The 15,573-nt window shown below is 45.8% G+C and overlaps 1 protein-coding gene across 2 annotated transcripts in view; it reads left to right on the top strand.

Annotated features, from left to right (window-relative positions):
• SREBF2 (sterol regulatory element binding transcription factor 2) overlaps nt 1-15,573 on the top strand; it is a 43,987-nt gene that overhangs the window by 20,383 nt on the left and 8,031 nt on the right. For both annotated transcript variants that reach the window (XR_011559503.1, XM_070756024.1), the window contains 7 exons: nt 1,179-1,452; nt 2,839-3,008; nt 4,598-4,766; nt 5,048-5,168; nt 6,089-6,198; nt 8,097-8,229; nt 8,824-8,992. Coding sequence is in view for 1 of the 2 variants with exons in the window: in XM_070756024.1 (XP_070612125.1) it covers nt 1,179-1,452; nt 2,839-3,008; nt 4,598-4,766; nt 5,048-5,168; nt 6,089-6,198; nt 8,097-8,229; nt 8,824-8,992 (1,146 nt within the window). In the remaining variant the exon portion in view is untranslated. The remainder of the gene's footprint in view (nt 1-1,178; nt 1,453-2,838; nt 3,009-4,597; nt 4,767-5,047; nt 5,169-6,088; nt 6,199-8,096; nt 8,230-8,823; nt 8,993-15,573) is intronic.

Here is a 15,573-nt window from a genome sequence, read left to right as displayed (position 1 = left end):
TAAGGCGCACCCAATTTTCAGCCTCTTTTTTTTGGGGGGGGGGAGTTTATTTATTTATTTATTTATTTATTATTTAGATTTGTATGCCGCCCCTCTCCGCAGACTCGGGGCGGCTCACAACAAAGTGAAAAAAACAATGTACAACAAATCTAAATTACTGTCTAAAAATATTTAAAAGACCCCATTTTCTAAACACACATACATACAAACATAAAATTCATAAATTGTATATGCCCGGGGGAGATGTCTTAGTTCCCCCATGCCTGACGACAGAGGTGGGTCTTAAGGAGCTTACGAAAGGCAAGGAGAGTAGGGGCAGTTCTAATCTCTGGGGGGAGTTGATTCCAGAGGGCCGGGGCTGCCACAGAGAAGGCTCTTCCCCTGGGGCCTGCCAACCGACATTGTTTAGTTGACGGGACCCGGAGAAGGCCCACTCTGTGGGACCTAATCGGTCGCTGGGATTCGTGCGGCAGCAGGCGGTCTCGGAGATATGTGCATCTTATACACTAAAAAATACGGTACCATGAAATTTGCAGTCCATTTGTAAGTATAGAGTTGTTGTAAATGGGAAAGGGGAGCAATACTGGAATTATATGCTACCTTTTTGAAAAAATAATTTTGAAATAATTAGCAATTTCTATTGTATTTTAGTATTGAAATTAAAGGCAAGGGGATTTTTTATTTTTATTTTTTGAGTGGAATGGTGTTATCTGTGTCTAAATGCTTATTTTAATTGGAAAGGGTAAATTATTTATTTTACATTATATGGTTGAATATTTCTTTAACTGGACTGAGACTTGAAGTTTAACTCAACTGGACATGAAATCTAACAGGATTTCAAGATAATAAAAGTTCAGATTTTTGGTGTTTATGTCATGGTTAAAAAAAGTTCATGCAGATGAGGAAGAGGCAAAATTGTGAAAAAGTCTCTGATATATTTAAATATGATGGCAATTTAGCTAGTTTATCAGTGGCTGAGGAGACAAATGTTAGTTTACTGGACTCTTCAAAGTCTGAGTGACAAATGAGATTGTCAAAAAGAATTAAGAAAACTGAAAAATGAGTTAAAATGTATGTCTTCCAAGATGACTCAGAATAGTCTGAAAATTAGGAAGCAATGACACTCTCAAATGTTCACTGTTCAATTTTATCTCGTGTTTTTCTTCTTCTGTTTGTAGGGGGACTTTGCGGCTGCTGCATCAAATTTGCATATCGGTCTTTCTGCCCTGGGCCGAGCATTGCCTACTTCTCGTTTTGACTTGATCTGTAGCCTTTCCTGGAACATTATTCGTTACAGTCTGCAAAAATTGGGGTTAGTACGTTGGCTGCTAAAAAGGACATCACAGCGGAGACGAGCAACAGAGACGCCTCATGGCTTTGAAGATGAAGCCAAGACTAGTGCGCGAGATGCAGCATTAGTGTATCATAAACTTCATCAACTCCATATTACAGGTACATGGGAAAAAAATGAACTTAGTGGTTTAAAAAGTAAAGGTTCCCTCGGGTGAAACTTGATTTCTGATGGCTGCCTAGTTCATGTAGTTTTCTTTGCAAAATAAAGACATTTTTGCTTTTTAATGAATTTTACATCTTAGAATCTCCAGAGTGCTCCTTATTATTTTAAAAATATCTTTATTAGTTATTTACATTAATAAAAACAAAAATGACATAAAAAAAAAAGCATACATGCATACAAACAAGACAAAATAAAGCTTAATGCTTTATACATTAAGTAACTTTGGTATCAGAACTTAAAGTAGGTACCTGCAATATAGCAGGATATTTTTTTGTTTGCAGCTTATTCATTTGCAACCATTTCAATTCCTACTTACTAATTGTTGTGGTTGGCTCAGGCCCAGCTCCTGCCCCAAGGAATGTGGAGGTGGATGCAGGGGAAACATCAACATGTCATAGGCCTGTTTTATTGCCGACAGAGTCAGCTAGTGCAGTTTCCTCGGTCGAAGAAGAAGGTGGGGATGACTTGGAAGAGGGGGGCTTGGCACATAGCCCAGGAAGCCAATCTCCATTATCTTCGGTCGATTTGGACGAGGAAGTGTTAGACCCACGCAGGCGCAGAATTATGCATCGAAGAGACCAATTGAAGAAATATTACAGGAGATAAGAGAGGCCACCTGTGTTTGGGTGGGGCTCCAGCAATTAGAACTGCTGATATAAATAGCAGCGTGCTGGCTTGGCCGTTGTGGAAGATTATCTGATCATTGTTCTTCAGGACTGTGCCTTGCTGTTTCCGGACTTTGTTTGTTGATTTTTCACGACTTTTAAACCAAAGCAGAGCAAAGTGTGTGTGTCTCACTTCCTGGAAGAAGGAGGGCTGTGATGTTCCTTCACAGCTGCTAGCTAAGTACTTAAGGACTGATTAAGGTGATTGTACAGACTACCAGGTTGTTTTGGGACGAGTGCTCTTTGCAATACAAAAAGGGTGCTTTGTTTCTTTTGAATTTTGTGATAAAGAACATTGTTTTTGAACTTTCAAGTGTGTGTGTGTCTGAAATTTTTACCCTTGAATTTTCAGGAGACTCATACCATAGAGTCCTGCAGAACACTAATATACGTTAATCTCATTAAATTATCTATTTCTCTATATTTCCTTTCGTTTCAACTATATTCATTCTGTGGGATAATGGTTCATTAAGGCAACTTATTTTTGATAATGCAAGATTTTGCACAACAGGGTATTGTGCGATACTGCAATGTATGAATGCAACTAAGTTCCAGTAGCTAAAAGAGCTTTTTCAAATAAAAAAACCCGAGGTACATCTCTTGTTCAAGGTGATTCACAACAGGGTACAAATGATCTTTTCAAAATTTCCCGTGCAGGTAAGCTCCCGTCCAGTTCAGCTTACTCAGGATTGCACATGGCGTTGTGTGCTGTAAACCTGGCTGAGTGTGCAGAGGAGAAGATTTCACCGAGTACGCTGGCAGAGATTCATCTAACGGCTGCAGTTGGCCTGAAGACTCGCTGTGGTGGCAAGTTGGGCTTCCTGGCGGTACGTGAATTGTTTTGAACCACTTAGCAGTATGGGCAGTATTCACTTAACAGTAATTCGGACCAGAATTTCCAGTGGTAAACAGTGCAGTTGTAAAATGTGGTATCACAGTACAGCATCATTTAGTGAAGACAATCTCATTAGTCTCCATTTCTGTTGTTAAGTGAGGACCCCAGATGGCGGACAGGGGAAGAGGCAGGAATCCAGAAGTGTTTACTTACGCTATTGAAACTGCATCCCAGGCAAATGGATGGGTAGGCATTGAGAAGTAAATGCATGTAGGTAGATGCCATGTGTGGGCCCTATGGAGTATGGGCAGACCTGTGCTGTGTGTGGATGCTATGAAGGTTGTGTGCCATGGGAAGGCGCTACAGAATATGGAAGAGCCTTCTCTGTGGCGGCTCCGACCCTATAGAATCAGCTGTCCCCAGAGATTCTCCTCCCTACCAGTCTTCTGGAAAACTGTTAAGACCTGACTTTTATGGCAGGCCAGGAATTAGACTGACTGTTGCGTGTATATGGTTCTTTTTAAGATTACAGTGGTACCTCTACCTAAGAACGCCTCTAATTAAGAACTTTTCTAGATAAGAACCGGGTGTTCAAGATTTTTTTTGCCTCTTCTTAAGAACCATTTTCTTCTTAAGAACCCAAGTCTGGAAAAATTTCCCAGGAAATTTGAGAGCGGCACGAAGGCCCGGCCAGTTTCCTGCCCTTCCCCTTTTAATCCTGGCCACCTCGGGCTTTTCTGGGCTGCCAGAGGAGACTTTTGGTGGCGCTCAAGGAGGCTTTGGCAGTCCAGAGCAAACAAAGCATTTTCCTTTCTCTGGGTGCTTGGAGAGGGAATTAACCACTGCCAGTGCCCAGAGAAAAGAAATGCTCTGTTCACTCTGGGCAGCCGAGGAATCACCACAGTGAAGGAAAGGTGCCTGCTACAAAGCGAGCGAGCGAGTGAGAAGAGAGAGGAGCCCTTCAGCATGGGAAGGAAGAGGCAGCAGATAGCAGCAGCCAGTGTATGGGAGGCAGCCTTGTGCCGGGTATATTGGAGGTGCGTGCTCCTCGCCACCTCAGAGTCCCTCTTTTTTTTTTTAGACTTAAAGTTTTAGATGTTTTTTTATTCCCCTCACCTCACCTTTTTCCTTCGGCAGTGACTGTCCTCCTCCTCTTCCTCCCACACAAATTCCGAGCTTTTATTTCTTTCCTTATGGGTTTGCACGCATTATTTGCTTTTACATTTATTCCTATGGGAAAAATTGCTTCTACTTAAGAACATTTCTACTTAAGAACCTGGTCACGGAACGAATTAAGTTCTTAAGTAGAGGCACCACTGTGTTTTAATGCTATTGTATTTATTCCACTTGTTAGCCATTCTGAGTCCGCTTTGGATTGAACGGCATATTAAATAAACAAACAAACAAACAATGTAAATTCAAGTGGCTTCCAGTTGTATTAGGTTAAATACTGTGGCCTATTTAAATTATTTTTCTGGCTTTGCATGTAAGATAAGTGAAAGTGACTTCTGTGTTGGTACACTAAAAATTCCATCCATAGATTGCTAACTTTCAGTCAAATATTGTATGTTTTCTTCCCAGAGTTATTTCTTAAGTCAAGCTCAAAGCTTGTGTACTTCTGAGCATAGTGACATCCCTGACTCCTTACGCTGGTTGTGCCATCCTTTGGGGCAGAAATTTTTTGTGGAACGGAGCTGGACAGTGAAAGCTGCTGCTAAGGATAGTCTGTACTCCACTCAGAGGAACCCAGGTGAAAATCAGTAGCTAGAGAAGATATTTTCTTTAAGCCTGCTATCAGTACAGTGGACAAGCCTTATGTGTATGCATTTTATTACCCCTGCTAGCTTTATACATGCTTCGGTTTAAAAACCGTTAATGTTTAAAGAACATGTGAAAGCAATCAAGAGGGAAGTTTTCCATAAACTGCAATACAGTTTGCTAACTAAAAACAAAAACAAAAAAAAGGCTTACACTTATTGTTGAATTTGTGACTAAAATAGTATACTGCTTGTTTTGCCTTCGCATATATAGCTGATCCCATTGCACAGGTACACCAGGCATTCTGTGAGAACCTACTGGAGAGAGCTGTTGAGTCCATTGTGAAACCTCAGATTCCCAAAGGGGCTACAAGCCATGATGATGAGGCACCTTGGTGAGCCATATTTGTGAGCAGTTTTCTTGGAAATATTGATTATCCTTGCCTCTTCTAATAAAACCTAGAGTTCAGCATTGGAGGAAGAATGACAATATATATATATAGAGCCGGGGTGGCTCAGTAGGTAGAGTGCTGAAGGTCAGCGGTTCAGATCTCATCACTGTCTCAAGGTTGACTCAGCCTTCCATCCTTCCGAGGTGGGTAAAATGAGGACCCGGATTGTGGGGGCAATATGCTGGCTCTGTTAAAAAGTGGTATTGCTAACATGTTGTAAGCCACCCTGAGTCTAAGGAGAAGGGTGGCATAAAAATTGAATAAATAAATAAATAAATAAATAAATTTCAGCTGCCCAATTTTAAGCAATATAGGACATACATACAGGACACATCTATATGAGTACCGCTTTTCTCATAATACATCACTTATATTGTATCCATCCACAGTACTAATTGGATATATGACGGAGCACAGTTTCTCTAAACAGTTTATCCAAATTGCAAAAAATGGATTAGCATAAAAAGTATATAACATAGCCTGTACCATGGTGGATAGTAAGAAGGGTTTTTTTTTATCATTTGCTATCATTCTCATCCATTGACTAAGTTATTTGGGATTGAAGCCCAGCATTATTTAATTTTACCATCTTGGCTCTACTTATCATTGAAATGTTCATGGCAAGATTCATCATTATCTCTATTGAGAGAAAGCCATACTAAAAAATTATCACAATGCTGCAAAAATGAGATTACCCTGGTGAACATTGTTTGCCTTTCAGAATATGGGTGTGAATGTGATTCCTTCTTTGTGCAGAATCGTCCTTAAAAAGTGTGTTAAAATACAACTTTATTTTGTTACAATGCATTGTAAAAATATGACACATTGTCCTAATTACTAAAAGTCTGACTTTGTACTTGCAGTGAATTCGCTAATGCTTTGGAATACTTGACATTACTAAGTTCTTTTGTGGATTCTTTGGGAAGTGGGATACCACCTTTTTCTGGAAATTCTGTGCTGAGATCTGCCCTAGGTATGTTTGAAAGATACAGGACTTGTTCAGTGGTTTTCTGTCTTCATATTTCTTTCCTCTCTCATGCTGAATGTATCTGCACTTGTTCAGTGCTCAGTTGCTATTTTTCTTGTATTAAATCTTTTATATTCAATTTTGCTTTTTTATCCACTGTTCAATTTCAAGATTTGTCAGGGATATCTACACTGCATATTACTAATAATACATTTCCTCTCTTCAATATAGTTAACAACTAAATACAACACAAGAAAAGAAAGCAAACTCAGCATTATGAAAATAATTTAATTTATTTATTAGATTTGTAAGCCACCCTTCTCCGAAAACTCAGGGCGGCTGTAATTAATACTGCAATTAGATTTATTTATCTTGATGAAAATGATATTTCTGAAGAGATGTTGGTGCCTCTGCTTTTATCTCTTTGAAAGTCCCAAAATAATAATAACAACAACAACAACAACAACAACAGGTTCATCACATATTCAACCAAATATTTAGACTGGAATTGGCATTTTTATCCACCTACTGAGTCCTTACCATGGACCTGGATAAGCAGAGGTGGATGTTTGAATTATTATTAAATTTGACACCCATCTCACAGTTCAAGATGGCTCGGAGTGCTCTTTCCATGTACAGTGGTACCTCGACATACAAGTTTAATTCGTGCCAGAGCCGACCTCGTATGTCGATCAATTCGTATCTCGAACGAATGCATTTAGATTTGGCTTTTCACGCCAAGATAACTGGAAAAAATGGAATTCTTGCGCCACCTAGTGGACGCTCGGCTCGTATCCCGAATTTGAGCTCGGGTGTCGAACAGAAATTTTGCTTGCGTCTCAGCTCGTGACTTGGAATACTCGCATGTGGAGCACCTCGTATCTAGAGGTACTACTGTACTTTACATTTATATTCTATAATCTCTCTCCATACACATACAGCTAAAAGCAATTCAACTGTATCTTAATATTCACAATACATTTGATTAAATGTATTCAATTAATTATGTATTGGGCCAATATATTTTTCTGAAATATTGGTAGAGTATATGTTCTTTCAGTCTAATAGCTCTTTATAATGCTAAAAAGAAACAATTGCAGTCTTTTTGAATCAAATTCAAGAAATAGACAATAGGTCTGGCCAATCCCCCCTTCTCTGCTTTTATTTATAAATGTCTCTATTTATTATTATGACCACTATTCACGCTAGTCTCCTTAACACGGGAATGTTTAGTAATTCAATAAATCACATACTTTTCCTCTAAGAAAGCATAAAAATCAGTATAGTCTTCCTTGCTATGATCTGAAGATGAATGCTATGACAGTCTGTTTTCTGAATTTTCCTGGAACATTTTATAAAAAATACTAATTCAACCAATTCAATTCAAATAAAAATGGGAAATTGAGTATAAAACAGCAAAGTATCTTTCGTCTATTGTTTATTTCATAGATAATTTTGAAACCTTGAAAGTTACTTTGAGATAAGATGGGCAGCCTGTACATTTTATAAATCAATTAATCAATAACTTTTTGATTCCTCATAAATCCCCACAAGTTTTCTTAGAAAATAAGATGGGTTGCTGCTTATACTTTATTTGGAAATGTACTCATCTGTCTAAGCAGGGATAATGAGTAGTATTTTGTGAGACAGCTTTGCCAGTAATCAATGAATGGAGAGACCCCTCAGTAGCTCTTTTGCTTCAACATCCCAGTATGATCTCAGAATTATAAATATGTCCACAAGATTGAAAATGGAATGTAGAAAAACAGAATGAAGAAATAAAGCTACATTTTCTCTGTTGTCAATTTTTGTTCCCTGGACTGAATTCACGTTTTGAATGGCTGGAATAGTTTTTTGGAGAGATATATATAAGACCCTTAGCAATCTTTCATTTTTTTTGGTAGGTCCTGATGTAGTCTGCAGATGGTGGTCATCAGCAATCACAATGATAATCAGCTGGCTCAAGGGGGATGACACAGCTGTGAAATCTCAGTTTGTCAACGTGGAACGAATTCCTAAATGCTTGGAAATGATGGAGTGTGTGGTCTTTTATATTATTTGTACAACTGTGTATCTGAAATCTAAAAAGGACATAATAAAATAGAGAGTTTCTTAATATTTAACTTCGGTTTCCCATAAACATATCACAAATCTCTCTTGGGCACTATGAAACTAAATTATAACTTGTTTCTTCAAATAGTTTCTAAATTGGCCCAAAACTTTTCAGAATTGGATATCCCAAGTTTGCCTAGTAGAGGATGCAAAATATCAGCCTAGAAATCTACTATACTGGTTTTTGCATTATTATCTAGTGATAATTCATTTATAGGGCTCATTTTAGCACTTTTTTGGGGGGAGAATATATACCAAAACATTTATAAGCAAAGTATCTGGAAATACATTTTTAAAAAAGGACTGCTTGAAAGTCAGCGTGGTAACCTTGGACCAGTTTTTCCTCTCAGTCCAATTCAGGGTTGTTGTGGAGAGAATAGGAGGAGGCAGGTATGTTGGATGTTTTCCCCACCTTGTATTACTTGTAAAAGTAATAAAGGCAGAATACAAACTCATCTACTGTCCATAAAAATACATTAATCATTTTCCTTGCTCTGTCTCCTCCCTATATGCCTCTAGGAATCCCCTTGTACGAGCTATCTTCCATGTATGCAAAGCCATGAATGTCTTGTTGTCTAGCAAGGCAGATGGTCAGCATAGTTCATTTAGTCATTGTGAAAGAGCTAGCACTCACCTCTGGAATAGTCTCAACATGAGAAGTGGAGTCTCAAGCACAAGTCTCAACAGTGTAAGTAGCACATACTTGAACTAAGGTAACAAACTGTTTTCTTAACGTATGGGTTTTGTTAAATGTCTTTGAGACTGAAAGTCTAGTTCCTTCTTACTCACCCATGAAAAAATGAAGATTCTTCTTCCTTCTTTTGCCTTTCTTGGGTGCAGCAAATACAGCTGCATTGTACCTGTTTCGAAAGGAAAAGACGGTGGGGATAGCATCTGTTCACAGTTCATTAGCTGTGCCCAAATTATGGGATAAGTGCTTGCTTGACCCATTCCTTTTTCTCTTGAATTGTACATCCTAAATGAATTATTTTCACCAAAGGATAAGGATACAGATTTCCATAGCTAAGAACAGTTCTCAATTTTTGCATCATGAAATTGGCTCCTTCTCCCTACCTTTGTATTTAATACTAAGCGCACTTTGAGTTTCATAAGCATGGCTGTTTGCTAAGCTCAGATTCTTTGTTTATATCTAATGGGTGGCAACTGTAGTGCATTGTAGTTGCATTGCATGTTCTGGAAATACTCATGCAATGTTTCTGCAGTGCAGTTCAGAGGCCTTCCTGATCTCTGCTCTACAAGTCAAGTCTCCTGAGCCTTGGTTTTCAAAGTTTTTGTGGGAACAGGAAGGAATCCTTAGGAATTTTATATAAAGTGGATGAAGAGGCCATTTAATCTAGCCCTCCATCCAAACGTAGGAAGGAATATTTAATTTGCCAACCCTCTTGCAGATTAATCAGTGAAATATGGATTACTGTACCCCCCCAAAAAAGACCCAAGCACAAGAAATAACATGCAAAGTCAATAGTACTATAGATTGAAAGGGCTCAGGAAAGCAATCCAAAGAATAGCAGGCAAGAAAAGGTAAACATATAATTGTTGTACTTTGAAAGAATAAATTAATCAAATGATATGCTTCGTAGAAAGCATTGTTTGTCGTCAGTGAATGTGCAACATTTTAGTTCTGTGAACACTGATGCCATTTTTATTTGGATCCAACATTGTATTGCTTTCCATTTCCAGTGAATTGTTGTGTCAAATGCATATTCTTTTGGATAAGTTTTCAATATATTCACAAATCAATTAATTTTTCAGTTGTCTCTTGTTAATGCAATTCAAGATGAATACAATGTGGTTTCACTATATTGTAACTTCACAAAAAAGTACCAACTAAACAAGAAACAAAAATTGATTAACAAATGATTAAGCAATGATATACTGCATGTATTATAAAGAAGTTTAATATTATTTGGGGACAATGTCTTTGAGATCTCTTCTTAGGTGTAAGCTGGGTTGGTTTTTTTAAAAATAATAAAATTGAAGATACTGGTTTCCTGTCTTTAAATCTGAGCTTAAATCTTTTTTGACTGGGGAATAGGAGTGCTCTTTTGATTGGGGACTTGGAGCTTAAGGACTGGCTCTGGTGAAAGGCCTCTTTGATTGTTGTGTTGCATATTGCTTAGTTTTATTTGATTTCAGTAGTTATAAACTGTAAACAGGTTTTATAGGATCTATTTTATCTATGATTTTTGTAAATGGGTTATCTAATTCCTTTAGAGTTCTCTAGGTTTTTGATGTGGCTGTTTATTTTTTATATTCTAATCTAACATACTTTTTTATTCCTGTTCTTTAGTTTTTATAATAGTGTTCCCTCGATTTTCGCGGGTTCGAACTTTGCGAAAAGTCTATACTACGGTTTTTCAAAAATATTAATTAAAAAATGCTTTGCGGTTTCCCCCCCTATACCACGGTTTTTCCTGCCCGATGACGTCATATGTCATCACCAAACTTTCGTCCACCTTTAATAAATATTTTTTTAATATACTTTAATAAAGAAACATGGTGAGTAATAATCTAAATGGTTGCAATTTAGGGGTTTAAAGTGTTAAGGGATGGCTTGTGATACTTTTCATAGCCAAAAATAGTGTATTTACTTCCGTATCTCTACTTCACGGAAATTCAACTTTCGTGGGCGGTCTCGGAACGCATCCCCTGCGAAAATTGAGGGAACACTGTATATTTGTACAGTAATACCTCATGATACGAACTTAATTGGTGCAAGGAGGAGGTTCGTAAGACGAAAGGTTCGTAAGACGAAACATTGTTTCCCATAGGAAACAATGTAAAGTCTATTAATCCGTGCAACAACAAAAAAAAACCCCCAAAAAACCGCTGCCGCCCGGCTGTCACCTTTTAAAACAGCCGGGGAGGTGGGGGGGCAGCAGCTGCCACAGCCGCCGGCTTCCCCGCCGCTCGCCCGCCCAGGATGCTGACCTGCTGCCTCGCGGGGAAGCCGGGCAAGAGCGATCTTCTGCCCGCCATGGGCGAGCGGCGGGGAGTCGCCCATGGCCGGCAGAAGATCGCTCTTGCCCGGCTTCACCGCGAGGCATCAGGTCAGCAAGAGCGATCTTCTGCCGGCCATTGGCGACTCCCCGCCGCTCGCCCATGGCCGGCAGAAGATCGCTCTTGCCCGGCTTCCCCGCGAGGTTCCCCCCCCCCCGCCGCCCGCTGGCTGCGAGCGCTCTGCCAGGCGGCCAAGAAGCATTCAGGGCGAAGTCACTTCGCCCTGAATGCTTCTTGGCCGCCTGGCAGAGCGCTCGCAGCCTGCTCAGCCTTGCCTCGGCCTTTGTGCGCGGCTTGTCCCGACAGGCCCCCACCCCAGCACTTTGAATCCCGCCGCTTCTGATGAAGACGGGCGGCGCGGAAGCCAGGGGCTGTGGCAGCTCGCCCCGCCCACCGCCCGTATCCAGCAGAAGCGGCAGGATTCAAAGTGCTGGGATGGGGGTGTCCCGACAGTCCCCATCCCAGCACTTTGAATCCAGCAGCTTCTGATGAAGACGGGCGGCGCGGAAGCCAGGGGCTGTGGCAGCTCGCCCCGCCCACCGCCCGTATCCAGCAGAAGCGGCAGGATTCAAAGTGCTGGGATGGGGGTGTCCCGACAGTCCCCATCCCAGCACTTTGAATCCAGCAGCTTCTGATGAAGACGGGCGGCACGGAAGCCAGGGGCTGTGGCAGCTCGCCCCGCCCACCGCCCGTATCCAGCAGAAGCGGCAGGATTCAAAGTGCTGGGATGGGGGTTTCCCGACAGTCCCCATCCCAGCACTTTGAATCCAGCAGCTTCTGATGAAGACGGGCGGCGCGGAAGCCAGGGGCTGTGGCAGCTCGCCCCGCCCACCGCCCGTATCCAGCAGAAGCGGCACGATTCAAAGTGCTGGGATGGGGGTGTCCCGACAGTCCCCATCCCAGCACTTTGAATCCAGCAGCTTCTGATGAAGACGGGCGGCGCGGAAGCCAGGGGCTGTGGCAGCTCGCCCCGCCCACCGCCCGTCTTCATCAGAAGCTGCTGGATTCAAAGTGCTGGGATGGGGACTGTCGTGACACCCCCATCCCAGCACTTTGAATCCCGCCGGCCAAGAGCACTCGGGCAGAAGCTTCCCCCTCATCGCCTGTGTCTGGCAGAAGCTTCTGCCCGAGTCCTCTTGGCTGGCGGGATTCAAAGTGCTGGGGTAGGAGGTGTCCCGACAGCCCCCCCCCACCCCAGTGCTTCGCCTCCCGCTGGGCAAGAGCGCTCGGGTGGCAGCCCCCGCTCCCCCGGCACAAAGCTAACCCCGCCCCCTGGGCAGCCAGAAGGCTCCTTTGGGAAGGCGGCCGCAGGGGTAGGAGGTGGAGAGGCAGGATAACTTTGCGCCGCTTCGGAGCCCGTTTCTTTCCTGCTGCCACTATCTCCTTGAAGGTTTTCCCAACGATGCGCTGCGCTGGGCTCCGAAGTGGTGCAAAGTTCTCCCTGCCTCCTCTGCGGTTGGGAGGCTCCTTGGGGAAGGTGGCTAGGCTTAGCAGATCAAGCCGCGCCTCCTGGATCAAGCCGCACCTCCCGGGCCTTCCGTCACTGAGCCTCGCCGGCCCGGAAAATCGCAACCCGTGTTGCCTGCGGCGTCGAGGGAAACCGAGCCAGGAGCCGCGGTGATGCTGCTCTCGGCTTGGCCTCCCTCGCCGCCGCAGGCAACACGGGCTGTGATTTTCCGGGCCGGCCAGGCTCAGCGGATCAAGCCGCGCCTCCTGTCACTGAGCCTCGCCAGCCCGGAAAATCGCAGCCCGTGTTGCCTGCGGCTGCGAGGGAAATCGAGCCAGGAGCCGCGGTGATGCTGCTCTCGGCTTGGCCTCCCTCCCCGCCGCAGGCAACACGGGCTGCGATTTTCCGGGCCGCTCAGCGGATCAAGCCGCGCCTCCCGTCACAGCCTCGCCGGCCCGGAAAATCGCAGCCCGTGTTGCCTGCGGCTGCGAGGGAAACCAAGCCAGGAGCCGCGGTGATGCTGCTCTCGGCTTGGCCTCCCTCCCCGCCGCAGGCAACACGGGCTGCGATTTTCCGGGCCACTCAGCGGATCAAGCCGCGCCTCCCGTCACAGCCTCGCCGGCCCGGAAAATCGCAGCCCGTGTTGCCTGCGGCTGCGAGGGAAACCAAGCCAGGAGCCGCGGTGATGCTGCTCTCGGCTTGGCCTCCCTCGCCGCCGCAGGCAAAACGGGCTGCGATTTTCCAGGCCGGCCAGGCTCAGTGACGGAAGGCCCGGGAGGCGCGGCTTGATCCACTGAGTGGATCAAGCCGCGCCTCCCATCACTGAGCCTCGCCGCCCCGGAAAATCGCAGCCCGTGTTGCCTGCGGCATCGAGGGAAACCGAGCCAGGAGCTGCGGTGATGCTGCTCTCGGCTTGGCCTCCCTCCCCGCCGCAGGCAACATGGGCTGCGATTTTCCGGGCTGCTCAGCAGATCAAGCCGCGCCTTCCGGATCAAGCCGCGCCTCCTGTCACAGCCTCGCCGGCCCGGAAAATCGCAGCCCGTGTTGCCTGCGGCTGCGAAGGAAACCGAGCCAGGAGCCGCAGTGATGCTGCTCTCGGCTTGGCCTCCCCGCCGCAGGCAACACGGGCTGCGATTTTCCGGGTCGCTCAGCGGATCAAGCCGCGCCTCCCGTCACAGCCTCGCCGGCCCGGAAAATCGCAGCCCGTGTTGCCTGCGGCTGCGAGGGAAATCGAGCCAGGAGCCGCAGTGATGCTGCTCTCGGCTTGGCCTCCCTCCCCGCCACAGGCAACACGGGCTGCGATTTTCCGGGCCGCTCAGCGGATCAAGCCGCGCCTCCCATCACAGCCTTGCCGGCCCGGAAAATCGCAGCCCGTGTTGCCTGCGGCTGCGAGGGAAACCAAGCCAGGAGCCGCGGTGATGCTGCTCTTGGCTTGGCCTCCCTCCCCGCCGCAGGCAACACGGGCTGCAATTTTCCGGGCCACCCATCGGATCAAGCCGCGCCTCCTGTCACAGCCTCGCCGGCCCGGAAAATCACAGCCCGTGTTGCCTGCGGCTGCGAGGGAAACCAAGCCAGGAGCCGCGGTGATGCTGCTCTCGGCTTGGCCTCCCTCCCCGCCGCAGGCAACACGGGCTGCGATTTTCCGGGCCGCTCAGCGGATCAAGCCGCGCCTCCCTGATCAAGCCGCGCCTCCTGTCACAGCCTCGCCGGCCCGGAAAATCACAGCCCGTGTTGCCTGCGGCTGCGGGGAAAACCGAGCCAGGAGCCGCGGTGATGCTGCTCTCGGTTTGGCCTCACTCGCCGCCGCAGGCAACACGAGCTGCAATTTTCCGGGCCGCTGAGTGGATCAAGCCGCGCCTCCCATCACTGAGCCTCGCCGGCTCAGTGACGGAAAGCCCAGGAGGCACGGCTTGATCCACTGAGCCTGGCCGGCCCGAAAGTTCGCAACGCACGTTGCCTGCGGCGGCGAGGGAAGCCAAGCAGTCGGACGCACCCTCGCCGCCGTGCCCAGCCGCTGCCCGCCCCGTCCTAGCCTGAGCCGGGCCCGTTCGGTCACGCCTCGCCCGCCGCCCGCCCGATCCTGCGCCTCCTGCTTCCCCCCCCCAAGCCAAAAATACAAAGGCGGTCTGCTCCATGCTGCTCCGCCCTGCCTGTCATGCGGCAGCAGACCGTCTTTGTGTTTTTCACTGAGGGGGGAGCAGGAGGACCTTCCTGACTCCCTTCCCCAGCGCCGGACCTCCTGCCTTCCCTCCCAGCCAAAAACCCAAAGCGGCCTCCTGAACGTTTTCCGTCTTACCAACCTGCTGCCGCCGCCGCCGAGAAGCCCCGCAGCCCGGCTGTCACCTTTTAAAACAGCCGGGTGGCTTCCCAGCAGCCTCCCGAACGCCAAACCCGAACTTCCGGGTTCAGCTTCGGGAGGCTGCTGGGAAGCCCCCCGGCTGTTTTAAAAGGTGACAGCCGGGCTGCGGGGCTTCCCAGCAGCCTCCGGAATGCCGAACCCGGAAGTTCGGGTTTGGCGTTCGTAAGACGAAAAACGTTCGTAAGAAGAGGCCAAAATTTTCTGAACCCCGGGTTCGTATCACGGGTTGTTCGTAAGACGAGGGGTTCGTATCTTGAGGTACCACTGTACTGTAATGCAACAGTATATAGTAATCATAATGGCTATATAAAACTGCATTTTGGTAACTTGGCCATATGCAGTTGTTCAAAACTGACTGTGACCACCAGAAATTTTCAAGCAGAATTACTGCAGCCTCCCCCACCCCCCAAATTACTGTTCTTTGAATACTTTTGTATTTTTG

Source organism: Erythrolamprus reginae, chromosome 6 (genome assembly GCF_031021105.1).
Source record: "Erythrolamprus reginae isolate rEryReg1 chromosome 6, rEryReg1.hap1, whole genome shotgun sequence".
Taxonomy (NCBI): Eukaryota; Metazoa; Chordata; class Lepidosauria; order Squamata; family Dipsadidae; genus Erythrolamprus; species Erythrolamprus reginae.
The sequence above is the reverse complement of the archived record's forward strand: the minus strand, read 5'-3'. Positions and strand labels throughout refer to the sequence as shown.